This window comes from Brachyhypopomus gauderio, chromosome 6 (assembly GCF_052324685.1).
Source record: "Brachyhypopomus gauderio isolate BG-103 chromosome 6, BGAUD_0.2, whole genome shotgun sequence".
Lineage (NCBI taxonomy): Eukaryota > Metazoa > Chordata > Actinopteri > Gymnotiformes > Hypopomidae > Brachyhypopomus > Brachyhypopomus gauderio.
Window position 1 is genome coordinate 26416033 of NC_135216.1, and position 16704 is coordinate 26432736.

At 44.3% G+C, this 16704-nt stretch overlaps 1 protein-coding gene across 13 annotated transcripts in view; it reads right to left on the minus strand.

Annotated features, from left to right (window-relative positions):
• Nucleotides 1-5014: 5014 nt before the first annotated feature.
• The window catches only part of vwa3a (von Willebrand factor A domain containing 3A), a 31617-nt gene continuing 19927 nt past the window's right edge, over nucleotides 5015-16704 (minus strand). For 3 of the 13 annotated variants that reach the window (XM_077010143.1, XM_077010142.1, XM_077010146.1), the window contains 6 exons: nucleotides 16148-16256; nucleotides 15916-16060; nucleotides 7281-7425; nucleotides 6460-6614; nucleotides 5933-6056; nucleotides 5464-5657 (listed from right to left, as the gene is read on the minus strand). In XM_077010143.1, coding sequence (XP_076866258.1) covers nucleotides 5499-5657; nucleotides 5933-6056; nucleotides 6460-6614; nucleotides 7281-7425; nucleotides 15916-16060; nucleotides 16148-16256 — 837 coding nt within the window. In that variant the 3' untranslated portion in view covers nucleotides 5464-5498. Of the gene's footprint in view, nucleotides 5133-5463; nucleotides 5658-5932; nucleotides 6139-6459; nucleotides 6615-7280; nucleotides 7426-15915; nucleotides 16061-16147; nucleotides 16257-16704 lie in introns of those variants that run through there. The other 10 variants (XM_077010147.1, XM_077010144.1, XR_013131967.1 and 7 more) reach the window with 9 other exon arrangements.

Here is a 16704-nt window from a genome sequence, read left to right on the forward strand (position 1 = left end):
TCATTTTACGGTACCGGGGTGAGTTTCCCGAAACGTTCTTAGCGCTAAGTACTTCTTAACCTCGTACGTTTCATACCCACGCCAGAACATTATTTTCTCAAAGCCGCCTTCAGCTCCGCCCACATTCAGATGCGTTGTAAAAAGCCCTGAGGATTACTCTTGTATCATTAACAAGGTAAACTGCCTCAGTCAAACAAAGTGATGTTTTGTTGTGTGGTTTTTCAGATTGATTAACAGATTAGATGTCTAACTCAGAAAACCAGTACTACACCATTAAGTTTTAGCTAGCTTTGAATGTGAGAGCTGTCTAGTTCGCTAATGCTAATATTTGTTTAGTAACCTAAATCAACACGTGTTAGCCTATATGTTAACTTAGTACAATATTTTTTTTCATTAATTGCTTAACTGTCATTTAAAGCTGCCTCTGTATTTATTCGCCTGTGGTTTATTATTAAGAAGGTAATTTTTACCTTATTGCGAGAATTTTAATTTTGCTCCCTAGTAGCTTGATAGTGCAAGTTAACTAGACGGCTAATTTGCCAGCTAATGCTACTCCTGATTATGAGTTGACAGATTTTTAAATTACAGTACAATACAGTATTTTCTCAAAGCCATTTTTAGGAACGTAAAATGTTACGGGGGGCGGTAAAATGAACACAGCGAGAAAAAAAGATGAATTTTAAGTGTGCAGAAACAGTCTAAATAGTCGTTTGAACTAACCTAGTGAAAACCGGGACATTCAATGACTTTTTTGTTGTTGTTGCTGGGACCGAATATTAAAAAGAAGGAAAACTGGGACAGCCCAGTCCCGGGAAAACCGGGACAGGTGGCAACCCTACATCCGAATTAAAATGATTTGCCACGTTTGTGGACATGAAGCTACACATGTTCGGCACATGCGAATTCACAGGAATGTAGCCAATGTAGCCTTTAAGTGTTATTTTTCAGATTGTAAAAGAACCTTCCAACAATTTTCAGCATTTAAAACTCACACATATCGACATAAACGAAACTCTGGAATTACATCTAGGCCATTCGCCATATTAGACTTGACTTGTCATGTTGATTTATGTGATATCAGGTGTGAAAATTTGAAGAGCTTTTTTTGCTCATTTGAAAACACACATTAGGGAGGGAAAAGAAGTGTCTTGTCCATTTCAACAGTGTGACAGAAAATTTGCAGTTGTGTCTACCTTTACTTCTCACATATCTAGGAAGCACAAAGATCATGGGGAACAAAACCTTGTTAACTCCATTGTAAACCCTGACTGCTCCTTTGTTGTAGAACAGTCTGATATGCAGATAGGTGCTCCTGCTCATTTTGAGGAAACTACTGAAGAGGTCTGCCCAGAAATCATTGATGAACCTCTGTTCTTGAGATGTCTAGCCCAATTTTACCTAAAACCGCAGGCCAAATGTCTGCTTCCATCCACCACTATACAAACAATTGTTGAACATCTGCAAGAAATACATGATATAAGCCAGTCACATTTACTTTTCAAACTGAAAGAGAGGCTGGCTACACTCGGGGTTCATGAAGCAGACACAAGTGCCGTTATTGATGTATTAAAAAAATGAAGATCTCTTTCGAAGATGCAATTCTCACACCCTGAAAACTAACCAGAGAAGGAAAACAGAATGAGGCAGGCGAAGAATGTTTTGCACGGTATGTTCCAATTAAAGAAACTATCAAGTCTCTATTTCAGATTGACTCAATTAGGGAACATCGTAAACAAGTGTCCACATCATTCCAAGCTAAAGATATCCTTCAGGATGTTTGGGATGAAAAACACTTGTCAGAAAATGTGTTGTTTCATGCAGAGGATTCATTTGGATTGATCCTATATCAGGATATCTTAGAAGTAGGGCTGAACGATTTTGGAAAATAATCTAATTGCAATTTTTTATCTATAAATTGCGATTGCGATTTAAAATCGCGATTTTTTTCCACTGTTTTCAGGAAACTCTGTTTTGGCATTTTTTATACAGCTCAGATACAGGGTTGCCAACTTTTCAAGATTGCTTGGAGTGAGACTTGAACCTGGAGTGGGTGGCGAACGTAATTTGTTGTTATCGGGGCGGTGTAAAATGGACAAAATTTATTATTATTATATCGCGATCGATCGATCGCCTGTGGTTGGTGCCAGAGCGAACTAGTAACTTTTTAGACGCTCAATGCGTGAGAGTTGGCAACCCTGCAGGTATAGCAACTTGGCTAAAATATGTGCGTGAGGGCGTTTGGTAGCGCATATCCAGTGTGTTTAACAAAGCCATGAAGCCGGGCTTGTTCACTATATTAACAGGCATCATGTTTTTCGCTATGAACTCCGTTACTGCCCGAGTTATTTCAGTGTGCCGCTTCGAATTATATCCATAAGGAGTTACACTTTCAAACGGTTCGGTCAGTGAACCCTGTCTGCTGGATCGCGGTCAAGCTATCCGCGCTTTTGTGATTCATCCGCGCTTTAAATCTTATTGCACCTATATGCGTGATTTTACGGTATTTCGCTGCTCACCGCATACTAAGGCTGTATAAACGCAGAGAAACACTTTTGCGTATTTGAAGATACAGCACTGGTCGTTGGCATTTTAGCCTTACAAATATCATACGAGGCTTTGTGGTGTTTTGTTAATGCTGAAGAAGGTTTGTAGTGTTTCCTCGCGTCATAGTAACAGTAGCAAGGCAGTTTTGCAGGGTACCTGACGTTGAGCAGCATCTTTTTAAAAGCCAAAGTAATTTCACACAACTGATGTGCTGCCCCTCTTTGGTATTAGACTTTCAGTTGTGTCAGCTTCTGTCGAGCCTGAAGCCATTGTGCAAGTTAAAGTGCGCTGTGTTAACTTCACTTCTCCACCTCTCTGCCTCCTGCTCGGGTTTGCTCCGTTCGTCCTCGGCTCGGCTCGCTCCCAAGTCACGTGACCAGTTTAAATCGCAGCCTATGCGATTAGAGAATCGCGTTTTAAAATATCGCGAGATTATCGCAAATGCAATTAATCGTTCAGCCCTACTTAGAAGTAGCCAACCCTCTGGGATCTGGGAAGAAGAAACACAAAATACTTTGTGTGTATGCTACTCTTGCAGATATTGGACCACATCATAGATCAAGCATTGACCAACTGCAGTTTGTTCTACTTTGCAGAGAGCAGGATTTCAAGCATTTTGGTCAAGATAAAGCCCTGGGTGCCCTGATAAAAGATCTTAAAGATCTAGAAATGGGCGGCATTGCTTTTCCTGATGGACAGGTTTGCAAGGGAATATTGTGATCCATTGTTGGGGACAATCTAGGTGCACATAATATAGGAATAATTCTGTAGGTATTGTACCATTGACAGAGCAACTTTTCCAGCAGATCCTCTTTTCGAAGGCAGTAAGCGAACAGTGCAGTTACATAGAGACCACCTCCAGTCTCTGAGTGATGATGCAGCTTTGAGTTCCAGTGGTGGTGTCAAATTTGATTCTGTGTTTAATCAACTAAGCTATTTTCATGTGTGTCAGCCAGGGTTACCTCCGTGTCTTGGTCACGACCTTTTTGAAGGGGTTGTATCTTCTGATTTGGCATTATACATTTGTTATCTTGTAACAGTGGACAAGCAATTCACATATAGGGAACTGAATCAACGGATAAATCAATTCAAGTACTTGGGTAATGATGGTAACAACAAACCCAGTGAGGTTAGTGCAGGGGGAGAAAAGCTATCTGGCCATGCTGCACAAAACTGGTGTTTACTCAGCATGCTGCCAGTCTTAATCGGAGACAAAATCAGTAATCCAAGTGACAGTGAAATATGGAGGCTGATTTTGCATCTAAGAAAGATTGTTGAGCTCATATGTGCACCAGGTATTTTTTACTGGTCAAGTAGCCTATTTAGGAGTTCTCATGGAGGAATATCTGTATTCTCGATGGCAAGCCTTTCCCACTCAACCACTAAAACCCAAGCATCATTACTTTAGTCATTATCCTGAGCTGATCATTCACTTTGGGCCTCTCATACGTCTATGGACTTTAAGATTTGAGAGCAAACATACATATTTTAAGCAATGTGCCAGAAAATTACACAACTTTAAAAATCTTTGTGGAACCCTAGCAGAGAGACATCAGCTGTTGCAGGCATTTCTTTATGCTGGAATTTTTTTCCAGCAGATGTTGCTGTGGTCAAAAGCGCAGAGTTTTTTTTTAGGTGACTATAATGATGAGATTAGACAATCAGTTTCGCATCTCAACTTTTGAGTCTCTCAACACTGAGATAGCACATGAAGTTACAGTGAAGGGCACAAAATACAAAAAGAACATGTACATCTTGATTGGTGAACAAGAAGGCCTTGTAGTGGGAAAAATTAAAGTAATTCTCATTCATGAGGGTTTAGAAATACATTTTATTACAGAGGAGAATCAGGCTGTGCGTCTTCCTGACATGGGTGCTTATAGTCTTAAACCATTAGGGAAAATGTACTGTGTTAACCACAAGAATCTGCTAGATTACTACCCCTTGCCTGAGTACATGGTGTGGGGAATGCCATTAGTAATTCTTCACCATACCTTTCTGTCCTTGTACAAAGTTGTCCCTCTTGATTGAAGACATATTTACTGTATTTACTGAAATTCATGGTATTTTAATATATTTAATACAACAGTAAGAAACTGTAATTTAAAATACAGTAAAGAAACTGTACAAATTACAGTAAATAGCTGGAAACCCTGCTGTAATTGTTTTTACAGTGTATAGGTATTAACTTGGGGTGTAATAAATCATCAATGACTAATACTAACTGATCCCGATAGCAGCAAAATAATTTGAGGTGTGATCAAGTCAATAAGAGTATTATCAGAAAGTAGGTCTATGCTCACAGTGGGCTAGTACAATAAAACCTCAGGCCTTTTGCTTTATAGTGAACTGAAATATCATGTAAAATGTACAGTATTATAGTTTAAGAAAATAAAGCACTTCAAATAGATTCAGAAATGACTATACACATAAAAATATACACATACACACAGAAGTAGCATTGGGAGCAATATTTATTAAATAAACTCATTACTTAAATGTTTTACAGAAAAAAAATACTCAGTTCTGCAATATGTGTTATTTATTTTGGTTCGGGTGCTTCTGGGTACCTCTCCAATATTATTTCCCTGTAAAACAAGCAACAAGCTGATTAATAACAGAAACACTTCAAGAGTTCAGGACAATTCCTGATAATGCATAGGCAGGTGCATTAGGTTGTAGGAGGTTTTCCTGATTTCAGTGTCCTTGTTTGTTAGGACTGATGCTTGTGTTGTTTTACCACGGAGGTTTGTGGATTTTATAATTATGTAATGTATTATGTTTCCAGTATTCCCTGTAAAGTCCTGTCTGTACTGCTGTCTTGGACAGGACACCCTTGTAAAAGATTGATCATCTCAAAGGGAAGTACCCTGGTTAAATAAAGGTAATAATAATAATAATAATAATAATAATAATAATAATAATAATAATAATAAAGATTCAGCACTTCACATTCACTGCTGGGCCATGCTCACATACGTATATAAAATGAGTACGAGACCAAAGCACACAAACCTGAAAGCTTTGGCTTGTTTCTGGAACATTCTCAACTTTTCCATCTCATTTTTCAGTCTCCTGAGATCATCACCTTCAAAAGCTGGCAGAACATCGCCCTGTGGTGGGAAAGACACGACTCAGATAGGACACGCTCCGTTTAATCAGGGGACTTTTATTTTGTTTTCCCTCACTCTAGCCCCAACGGACATAATAATGCTAACATGAAAACTGTACAATGCAGATGCATTTACACAGCCAGTATTAAATGCTATATAAATTATTATATTGAGGCTAGTACTATAATATCTTCTAACTTTATTGAAGAGCATGTAACAGCATATGTAGCAGTAGTGTTTCCCCCTGACGTCGTGTACGGCTTTGGCCATCCCACCTCTCTCTCCCTGAACCCCTGGGCCAGGAGCTGATTGGCCACATCTGTGTCGGCGTGTGAAGGCGTCTGGTGGAATCGACCTCCCGTCCTGTGGGCCAGACTCCTCAGGAAGTCGCTGGCTGTGCTGGAACAGACCAGGGAACGTGGGACAGGTGCTCGGAGCTGCAGGCCTGGGGTCTCCGTGTCTCCCCCAGAAACAGGACCTGCTGGTTTAACCTTCCCATCATCCTTCAGTGCTTATCGCGATAGCTGACTGCTTATTGATGGGGATATGGTCATCGCTCTGTTCTTAAATCAGTATAAGACTTTAAAGAAACTGAAGTTAACCAGAAATGCTAAAGTGCCTAGCATGAAAGGCATGAGAGAAGACAGCAGTTAGGAGGCAACCTCGTCTCCACTGGTGACTCATTTATGGCTATTAGCTTCACTAGTTATGAACAGCATTAGTCTTTAATAGTCCACCTGTACGTGGTGATCACCGTACTCCTCCTGTACGTATGGCTCATATGGAGGCCACGGAGACTCACCTGTCGAGGCTGCTGAGTGAGACGGTGTGAATGGTGATGGACTTCTCATCCCCCGCCAGCCTCTCCGCCTCCGTCAGCACCCGATGGCGGCTACAGTCGGGCTTCCCGTCACTAACCACGTACACCCCCACCGAGTCCCCAAACGCACACGCTGCCTGGTGTGACGGTGTGAAGGCAGCGGGAAACAAAACAAACTCAGTTTGATTCATTTGTTTCGAAGCCCGGTGAAGCCCAGTGAAGCAGTTACTTCGACACTATTGTTACACCCTCATTCCACATGATGTAAATAGCCGTGAAGTGAATGACGCTGGCTCACATCTGAACCTGGGGAACGTGTGAAGCAGCAGACATTAGTCAGTCTGAGCCGCCTCAAACTCACACAGTTGTCTGGCTGCATGACTCAGCACTAATACACATGCTGAGTCACTCATACAGAGTGTCTGTCAGTGCTGAGTCACTGACAAAGTATTGGACTGTTTGTGTGTGTGTGTGTGTGTGTGTATGTTTGCATGCGTGTATGTGTGTGTTTATGTATGTGTGTTTATGTGTGTGTGTGTGTATATGTTTGTGTGTGTATGTGTTTATGTGTGCGTGCGTGTATGTGTTTGTTTGTGTGTGTGTGTGTGTGTGTATATGTTTGTGTGTGTATGTGTGTGTGCATGCGTGTGTATGTATGTGTGTATGTGTGTGTGTTTATATATGTGTGTGTGTGTGTGTGTGCGTGTGTGTGTGTGTGTGCGCGCGCGTGTGTATGTGTGTGTGTGCGTGTGTATGTGTGTGCGCGCGCGTGTGTATGTGTGTGCGTGTGTATGTGTGTGTACCTGCAGGGCTCGTAGGATGGATGTGTTTCCGTGTGTATTCAGCTGGCCCAACCACTTCACTGCGTCTCTACATCGCGTGTGTGTGGCCTCCACCAGGTCCGCCTGCCACACCTGCACCTCCCCAGAGAACGCCACCATACTGAACCTGCACACACACACACACACACACACACACACACACACATACTATATCTGCTCTTATAACAATCACATTTATCTTAGAACTTTGTTTTCACTCATTCAATTACTCATTCCTGTGTTTTCTGTGTGTTCTTTATGTCTTTGATTTACTGATTTTTTACACAGACTTACAGTGTGAAAAAATCCTTATTCGAGACACCTAACGCTAACCCTAACTGTAACCCTAACTCAAACCCTAGTTTTCTGTATTTTTTCTTTCCTTTTTAAAGAAGATGTGGTCACTCTGTACTGCAGCACACTTACACTCTACATACTGGCCAGGTAAGTGTTCAAACTTACACTCTACATACTGGCCAGGTAAGTGTTCACACTTACACTCTACATACTGGCCAGGTAAGTGTTCACACTTACACTCTACATACTGGCCAGGTAAGAGTTCACACTTACACTCTACATACTTGCCAGGTAAGTGTTCACACTTACACTCTACATACTGGCCAGGTAAGTGTTCACACTTACACTCTGCATACTGGCCAGGTAAGTGTTCACACTTACACTACATACTGGCCAGGTAAGTGTTCACACTTACACTCTACATACTGGCCAGGTAAGTGTTCACACTTACACTCTACATACTGGCCAGGTAAGTGTTCACACTTACACTACATACTGGCCAGGTAAGCGTTCACACTTACACTATACATACTGGCCAGGTAAGCGTTCACACTTACACTCTACATACTGGACAGGTAAGCGTTCACACTTACACACTACATACTGGCCAGGTAAGTGTTCACACTTACACTCTGCATACTGGCCAGGTAAGTGTTCACACTTACACTACATACTGGCCAGGTAAGCGTTCACACTTACACTACATACTGGCCAGGTAAGTGTTCACACTTACACTACATACTGGCCAGGTAAGCGTTCACACTTACACTATACATACTGGCCAGGTATGCGTTCACACTTACACTCTGCATACTGGCCAGGTAAGTGTTCACACTTACACTACATACTGGCCAGGTAAGCGTTCACACTTACACTCTACATACTGGCCAGGTAAGCGTTCACACTTACACTCTACATACTGGCCAGGTAAGTGTTCACACTTACACTACATACTGGCCAGGTAAGCGTTCACACTTACACTATACATACTGGCCAGGTAAGCGTTCACACTTACACTCTACATACTGGACAGGTAAGCGTTCACACTTACACACTACATACTGGCCAGGTAAGTGTTCACACTTACACTCTGCATACTGGCCAGGGAAGTGTTCACACTTACACTACATACTGGCCAGGTAAGCGTTCACACTTACACTACATACTGGCCAGGTAAGCGTTCACACTTACACTACATACTGGCCAGGTAAGCGTTCACACTTACACTCTACATACTGGCCAGGTAAGCATTCACACTTACACTCTACATACTGGCCAGGTAAGTGTTCACACTTACACTCTACATACTGGCCAGGTAAGCGTTCACACTTACACTCTACATACTGGCCAGGTAAGTGTTCACACTTACACTCTACATACTGGCCAGGTAAGTGTTCACACTTACACTCTACATACTGGCCAGGTAAGCGTTCACACTTACACTACATACTGGCCAGGTAAGCGTTCACACTTACACTCTACATACTGGCCAGGTAAGTGTTCACACTTACACTCTACATACTGGTCAGGTAAGCGTTCACACTTACACTCTACATACTGGTCAGGTAAGCGTTCACACTTACACTCTACATACTGGCCAGGTAAGTGTTCACACTTACACTCTACATACTGGCCAGGTAAGCGTTCACACTTACACTACATACTGGCCAGGTAAGCGTTCACACTTACACTACATACTGGCCAGGTAAGCGTTCACACATACACTACATACTGGCCAGGTAAGCGTTCACACTTACACTCTACATACTGGCCAGGTAAGTGTTCACACTTACACTCTACATACTGGCCAGGTAAGCGTTCACACTTACACTCTACATACTGGCCAGGTAAGCGTTCACACTTACACTCTACATACTGGCCAGGAAGCGTTCACACTTACACTACATACTGGCCAGGTAAGCGTTCACACTTACACTACATACTGGCCAGGTAAGCGTTCACACTTACACTCTACATACTGGCCAGGTAAACGTTCACACTTACACTCTACATACTGGCCAGGTAAGTGTTCACACTTACACTCTACATACTGGCCAGGTAAGCGTTCACACTTACACTCTACATACTGGCCAGGTAAGTGTTCACACTTACACTCTGCATACTGGCCAGGTAAGTGTTCACACTTACACTACATACTGGCCAGGTAAGCGTTCACACTTACACTATACATACTGGCCAGGTAAGCGTTCACACTTACACTATACATACTGGACAGGTAAGCGTTCACACTTACACACTACATACTGGCCAGGTAAGTGTTCACACTTACACTCTGCATACTGGCCAGGGAAGTGTTCACACTTACACTACATACTGGCCAGGTAAGCGTTCACACTTACACTACATACTGGCCAGGTAAGCGTTCACACTTACACTACATACTGGCCAGGTAAGCGTTCACACTTACACTCTACATACTGGCCAGGTAAGCATTCACACTTACACTCTACATACTGGCCAGGTAAGTGTTCACACTTACACTCTACATACTGGCCAGGTAAGCGTTCACACTTACACTCTACATACTGGCCAGGTAAGTGTTCACACTTACACTCTACATACTGGCCAGGTAAGTGTTCACACTTACACTCTACATACTGGCCAGGTAAGCGTTCACACTTACACTCTACATACTGGCCAGGTAAGCGTTCACACTTACACTCTACATACTGGCCAGGTAAGTGTTCACACTTACACTACATACTGGCCAGGTAAGCGTTCACACTTACACTCTACATACTGGCCAGGTAAGTGTTCACACTTACACTCTACATACTGGCCAGGTAAGCATTCACACTTACACTCTACATACTGGCCAGGTAAGTGTTCACACTTACACTCTACATACTGGCCAGGTATGCGTTCACACTTACACTCTGCATACTGGCCAGGTAAGTGTTCACACTTACACTACATACTGGCCAGGTAAGCGTTCACACTTACACTCTACATACTGGCCAGGTAAGCGTTCACACTTACACTACATACTGGCCAGGTAAGTGTTCACACTTACACTACATACTGGCCAGGTAAGCGTTCACACTTACACTATACATACTAGCCAGGTATGCGTTCACACTTACACTCTGCATACTGGCCAGGTAAGTGTTCACACTTACACTACATACTGGCCAGGTAAGCGTTCACACTTACACTCTACATACTGGCCAGGTAAGCGTTCACACTTACACTCTACATACTGGCCAGGTAAGTGTTCACACTTACACTACATACTGGCCAGGTAAGCGTTCACACTTACACTATACATACTGGCCAGGTAAGCGTTCACACTTACACTCTACATACTGGACAGGTAAGCGTTCACACTTACACACTACATACTGGCCAGGTAAGTGTTCACACTTACACTCTGCATACTGGCCAGGGAAGTGTTCACACTTACACTACATACTGGCCAGGTAAGCGTTCACACTTACACTACATACTGGCCAGGTAAGCGTTCACACTTACACTACATACTGGCCAGGTAAGCGTTCACACTTACACTCTACATACTGGCCAGGTAAGCATTCACACTTACACTCTACATACTGGCCAGGTAAGTGTTCACACTTACACTCTACATACTGGCCAGGTAAGCGTTCACACTTACACTCTACATACTGGCCAGGTAAGTGTTCACACTTACACTCTACATACTGGCCAGGTAAGTGTTCACACTTACACTCTACATACTGGCCAGGTAAGCGTTCACACTTACACTACATACTGGCCAGGTAAGCGTTCACACTTACACTCTACATACTGGCCAGGTAAGTGTTCACACTTACACTCTACATACTGGTCAGGTAAGCGTTCACACTTACACTCTACATACTGGTCAGGTAAGCGTTCACACTTACACTCTACATACTGGCCAGGTAAGTGTTCACACTTACACTCTACATACTGGCCAGGTAAGCGTTCACACTTACACTACATACTGGCCAGGTAAGCGTTCACACTTACACTACATACTGGCCAGGTAAGCGTTCACACATACACTACATACTGGCCAGGTAAGCGTTCACACTTACACTCTACATACTGGCCAGGTAAGTGTTCACACTTACACTCTACATACTGGCCAGGTAAGCGTTCACACTTACACTCTACATACTGGCCAGGTAAGCGTTCACACTTACACTCTACATACTGGCCAGTAAGCGTTCACACTTACACTACATACTGGCCAGGTAAGCGTTCACACTTACACTACATACTGGCCAGGTAAGCGTTCACACTTACACTCTACATACTGGCCAGGTAAACGTTCACACTTACACTCTACATACTGGCCAGGTAAGTGTTCACACTTACACTCTACATACTGGCCAGGTAAGCGTTCACACTTACACTCTACATACTGGCCAGGTAAGTGTTCACACTTACACTCTGCATACTGGCCAGGTAAGTGTTCACACTTACACTACATACTGGCCAGGTAAGCGTTCACACTTACACTATACATACTGGCCAGGTAAGCGTTCACACTTACACTATACATACTGGACAGGTAAGCGTTCACACTTACACACTACATACTGGCCAGGTAAGTGTTCACACTTACACTCTGCATACTGGCCAGGGAAGTGTTCACACTTACACTACATACTGGCCAGGTAAGCGTTCACACTTACACTACATACTGGCCAGGTAAGCGTTCACACTTACACTACATACTGGCCAGGTAAGCGTTCACACTTACACTCTACATACTGGCCAGGTAAGCATTCACACTTACACTCTACATACTGGCCAGGTAAGTGTTCACACTTACACTCTACATACTGGCCAGGTAAGCGTTCACACTTACACTCTACATACTGGCCAGGTAAGTGTTCACACTTACACTCTACATACTGGCCAGGTAAGTGTTCACACTTACACTCTACATACTGGCCAGGTAAGCGTTCACACTTACACTCTACATACTGGCCAGGTAAGCGTTCACACTTACACTCTACATACTGGCCAGGTAAGCGTTCACACTTACACTACATACTGGCCAGGTAAGCGTTCACACTTACACTCTACATACTGGCCAGGTAAGTGTTCACACTTACACTCTACATACTGGTCAGGTAAGCGTTCACACTTACACTCTACATACTGGCCAGGTAAGTGTTCACACTTACACTCTACATACTGGCCAGGTAAGCGTTCACACTTACACTACATACTGGCCAGGTAAGCGTTCACACTTACACTACATACTGGCCAGGTAAGCGTTCACACATACACTACATACTGGCCAGGTAAGCGTTCACACTTACACTCTACATACTGGCCAGGTAAGTGTTCACACTTACACTCTACATACTGGCCAGGTAAGCGTTCACACTTACACTCTACATACTGGCCAGGTAAGCGTTCACACTTACACTCTACATACTGGCCAGGAAGCGTTCACACTTACACTACATACTGGCCAGGTAAGCGTTCACACTTACACTACATACTGGCCAGGTAAGCGTTCACACTTACACTCTACATACTGGCCAGGTAAACGTTCACACTTACACTCTACATACTGGCCAGGTAAGTGTTCACACTTACACTCTACATACTGGCCAGGTAAGCGTTCACACTTACACTCTACATACTGGCCAGGTAAGTGTTCACACTTACACTCTGCATACTGGCCAGGTAAGTGTTCACACTTACACTACATACTGGCCAGGTAAGCGTTCACACTTACACTATACATACTGGCCAGGTAAGCGTTCACACTTACACTCTACATACTGGACAGGTAAGCGTTCACACTTACACACTACATACTGGCCAGGTAAGTGTTCACACTTACACTCTGCATACTGGCCAGGTAAGTGTTCACACTTACACTACATACTGGCCAGGTAAGCGTTCACACTTACACTACATACTGGCCAGGTAAGTGTTCACACTTACACTACATACTGGCCAGGTAAGCGTTCACACTTACACTATACATACTGGCCAGGTATGCGTTCACACTTACACTCTGCATACTGGCCAGGTAAGTGTTCACACTTACACTACATACTGGCCAGGTAAGCGTTCACACTTACACTCTACATACTGGCCAGGTAAGCGTTCACACTTACACTCTACATACTGGCCAGGTAAGTGTTCACACTTACACTACATACTGGCCAGGTAAGCGTTCACACTTACACTATACATACTGGCCAGGTAAGCGTTCACACTTACACTCTACATACTGGACAGGTAAGCGTTCACACTTACACACTACATACTGGCCAGGTAAGTGTTCACACTTACACTCTGCATACTGGCCAGGGAAGTGTTCACACTTACACTACATACTGGCCAGGTAAGCGTTCACACTTACACTACATACTGGCCAGGTAAGCGTTCACACTTACACTACATACTGGCCAGGTAAGCGTTCACACTTACACTCTACATACTGGCCAGGTAAGCATTCACACTTACACTCTACATACTGGCCAGGTAAGTGTTCACACTTACACTCTACATACTGGCCAGGTAAGTGTTCACACTTACACTCTACATACTGGCCAGGTAAGTGTTCACACTTACACTCTACATACTGGCCAGGTAAGCGTTCACACTTACACTCTACATACTGGCCAGGTAAGCGTTCACACTTACACTACATACTGGCCAGGTAAGCGTTCACACTTACACTCTACATACTGGCCAGGTAAGTGTTCACACTTACACTCTACATACTGGTCAGGTAAGCGTTCACACTTACACTCTACATACTGGCCAGGTAAGTGTTCACACTTACACTCTACATACTGGCCAGGTAAGCGTTCACACTTACACTACATACTGGCCAGGTAAGCGTTCACACTTACACTACATACTGGCCAGGTAAGCGTTCACACATACACTACATACTGGCCAGGTAAGCGTTCACACTTACACTCTACATACTGGCCAGGTAAGCGTTCACACTTACACTCTACATACTGGCCAGGTAAGCGTTCACACTTACACTCTACATACTGGCCAGGTAAGCGTTCACACTTACACTCTACATACTGGCCAGGTAAGCGTTCACACTTACACTCTACATACTGGCCAGGAAGCGTTCACACTTACACTACATACTGGCCAGGTAAGCGTTCACACTTACACTACATACTGGCCAGGTAAGCGTTCACACTTACACTCTACATACTGGCCAGGTAAACGTTCACACTTACACTCTACATACTGGCCAGGTAAGTGTTCACACTTACACTCTACATACTGGCCAGGTAAGCGTTCACACTTACACTCTACATACTGGCCAGGTAAGTGTTCACACTTACACTCTACATACTGGCCAGGTAAGCGTTCACACTTACACTCTACATACTGGCCAGGTAAGTGTTCACACTTACACTCTACATACTGGCCAGGTAAGTGTTCACACTTACACTCTACATACTGGCCAGGTAAGCGTTCACACTTACACTCTACATACTGGCCAGGTAAGCGTTCACACTTACACTACATACTGGCCAGGTAAGCGTTCACACTTACACTCTACATACTGGCCAGGTAAGTGTTCACACTTACACTCTACATACTGGTCAGGTAAGCGTTCACACTTACACTCTACATACTGGCCAGGTAAGTGTTCACACTTACACTCTACATACTGGCCAGGTAAGCGTTCACACTTACACTACATACTGGCCAGGTAAGCGTTCACACTTACACTACATACTGGCCAGGTAAGCGTTCACACATACACTACATACTGGCCAGGTAAGCGTTCACACTTACACTCTACATACTGGCCAGGTAAGTGTTCACACTTACACTCTACATACTGGCCAGGTAAGCGTTCACACTTACACTCTACATACTGGCCAGGTAAGCGTTCACACTTACACTCTACATACTGGCCAGGAAGCGTTCACACTTACACTACATACTGGCCAGGTAAGCGTTCACACTTACACTACATACTGGCCAGGTAAGCGTTCACACTTACACTCTACATACTGGCCAGGTAAACGTTCACACTTACACTCTACATACTGGCCAGGTAAGTGTTCACACTTACACTCTACATACTGGCCAGGTAAGCGTTCACACTTACACTCTACATACTGGCCAGGTAAGTGTTCACACTTACACTCTACATACTGGCCAGGTAAGCGTTCACACTTACACTCTACATACTGGCCAGGTAAGTGTTCACACTTACACTCTACATACTGGCCAGGTAAGTGTTCACTCTCAGTAACATGACTAACCTCAACATGAAAGTGAAGGCCATATGAGTTCTGTATGTAAATGCTGTGAGTGGCGTACCAGCAGAACTTACCTCACCCCGTTACTGTGCAGCTGTTCCCAGATCAGTGCGGGCAACTCCCTCTGCAGGCCAGGCAGGCCAGAGGCCATGGAGCCCGACAGGTCCAGGACCAGACATGCGGCCCGCTCCAGTACGCAGCCAAACACTTGCCTGCTGCCTGCAGGGGGAGGGACACACAACCGCAGCTCTCATCTGATTGGCCGGGAAAGCGCTTGTGTGTCGTCAGGCATGTGGGTGTGCTCACCGGAGAGAAGCCACCGCATTCTCCGTGCGTAGCGCTGCAGAACCCGCTCGGACCGGACCAGGTACTGCTTCAACTCGCCCGGGCTCACAAACAGGTGCCGGAGATGCCCCTGAGCACGGGACAGATCAGACCACACGCAGACAGGACAGATCAGACCACACGCAGACAGGACAGAACAGACCACACACAGACAGGACAGAACAGATCAGACCACACACAGACAGGACAGATCAGACCATACGCAGACAGGACAGGACAGAAAAGACCACACGCAGACAGGACAGAACAGACCACACACAGACAAGACAGGACAGATCAGACCACACGCAGACAGGACAGAACAGATCAGACCACACACAGACAAGACAGGACAGATCAGACCACACACAGACAAGACAGGACAGATCAGACCACACGAAGACAGGACAGAACAGATCAGACCACACACAGACAGGACAGATCAGACCATACGCAGACAGGACAGGACAGACCACACGAAGACAGGACAGATCAGACCACACACAGACAGGACAGAACAGATCAGACCTCACACAGAC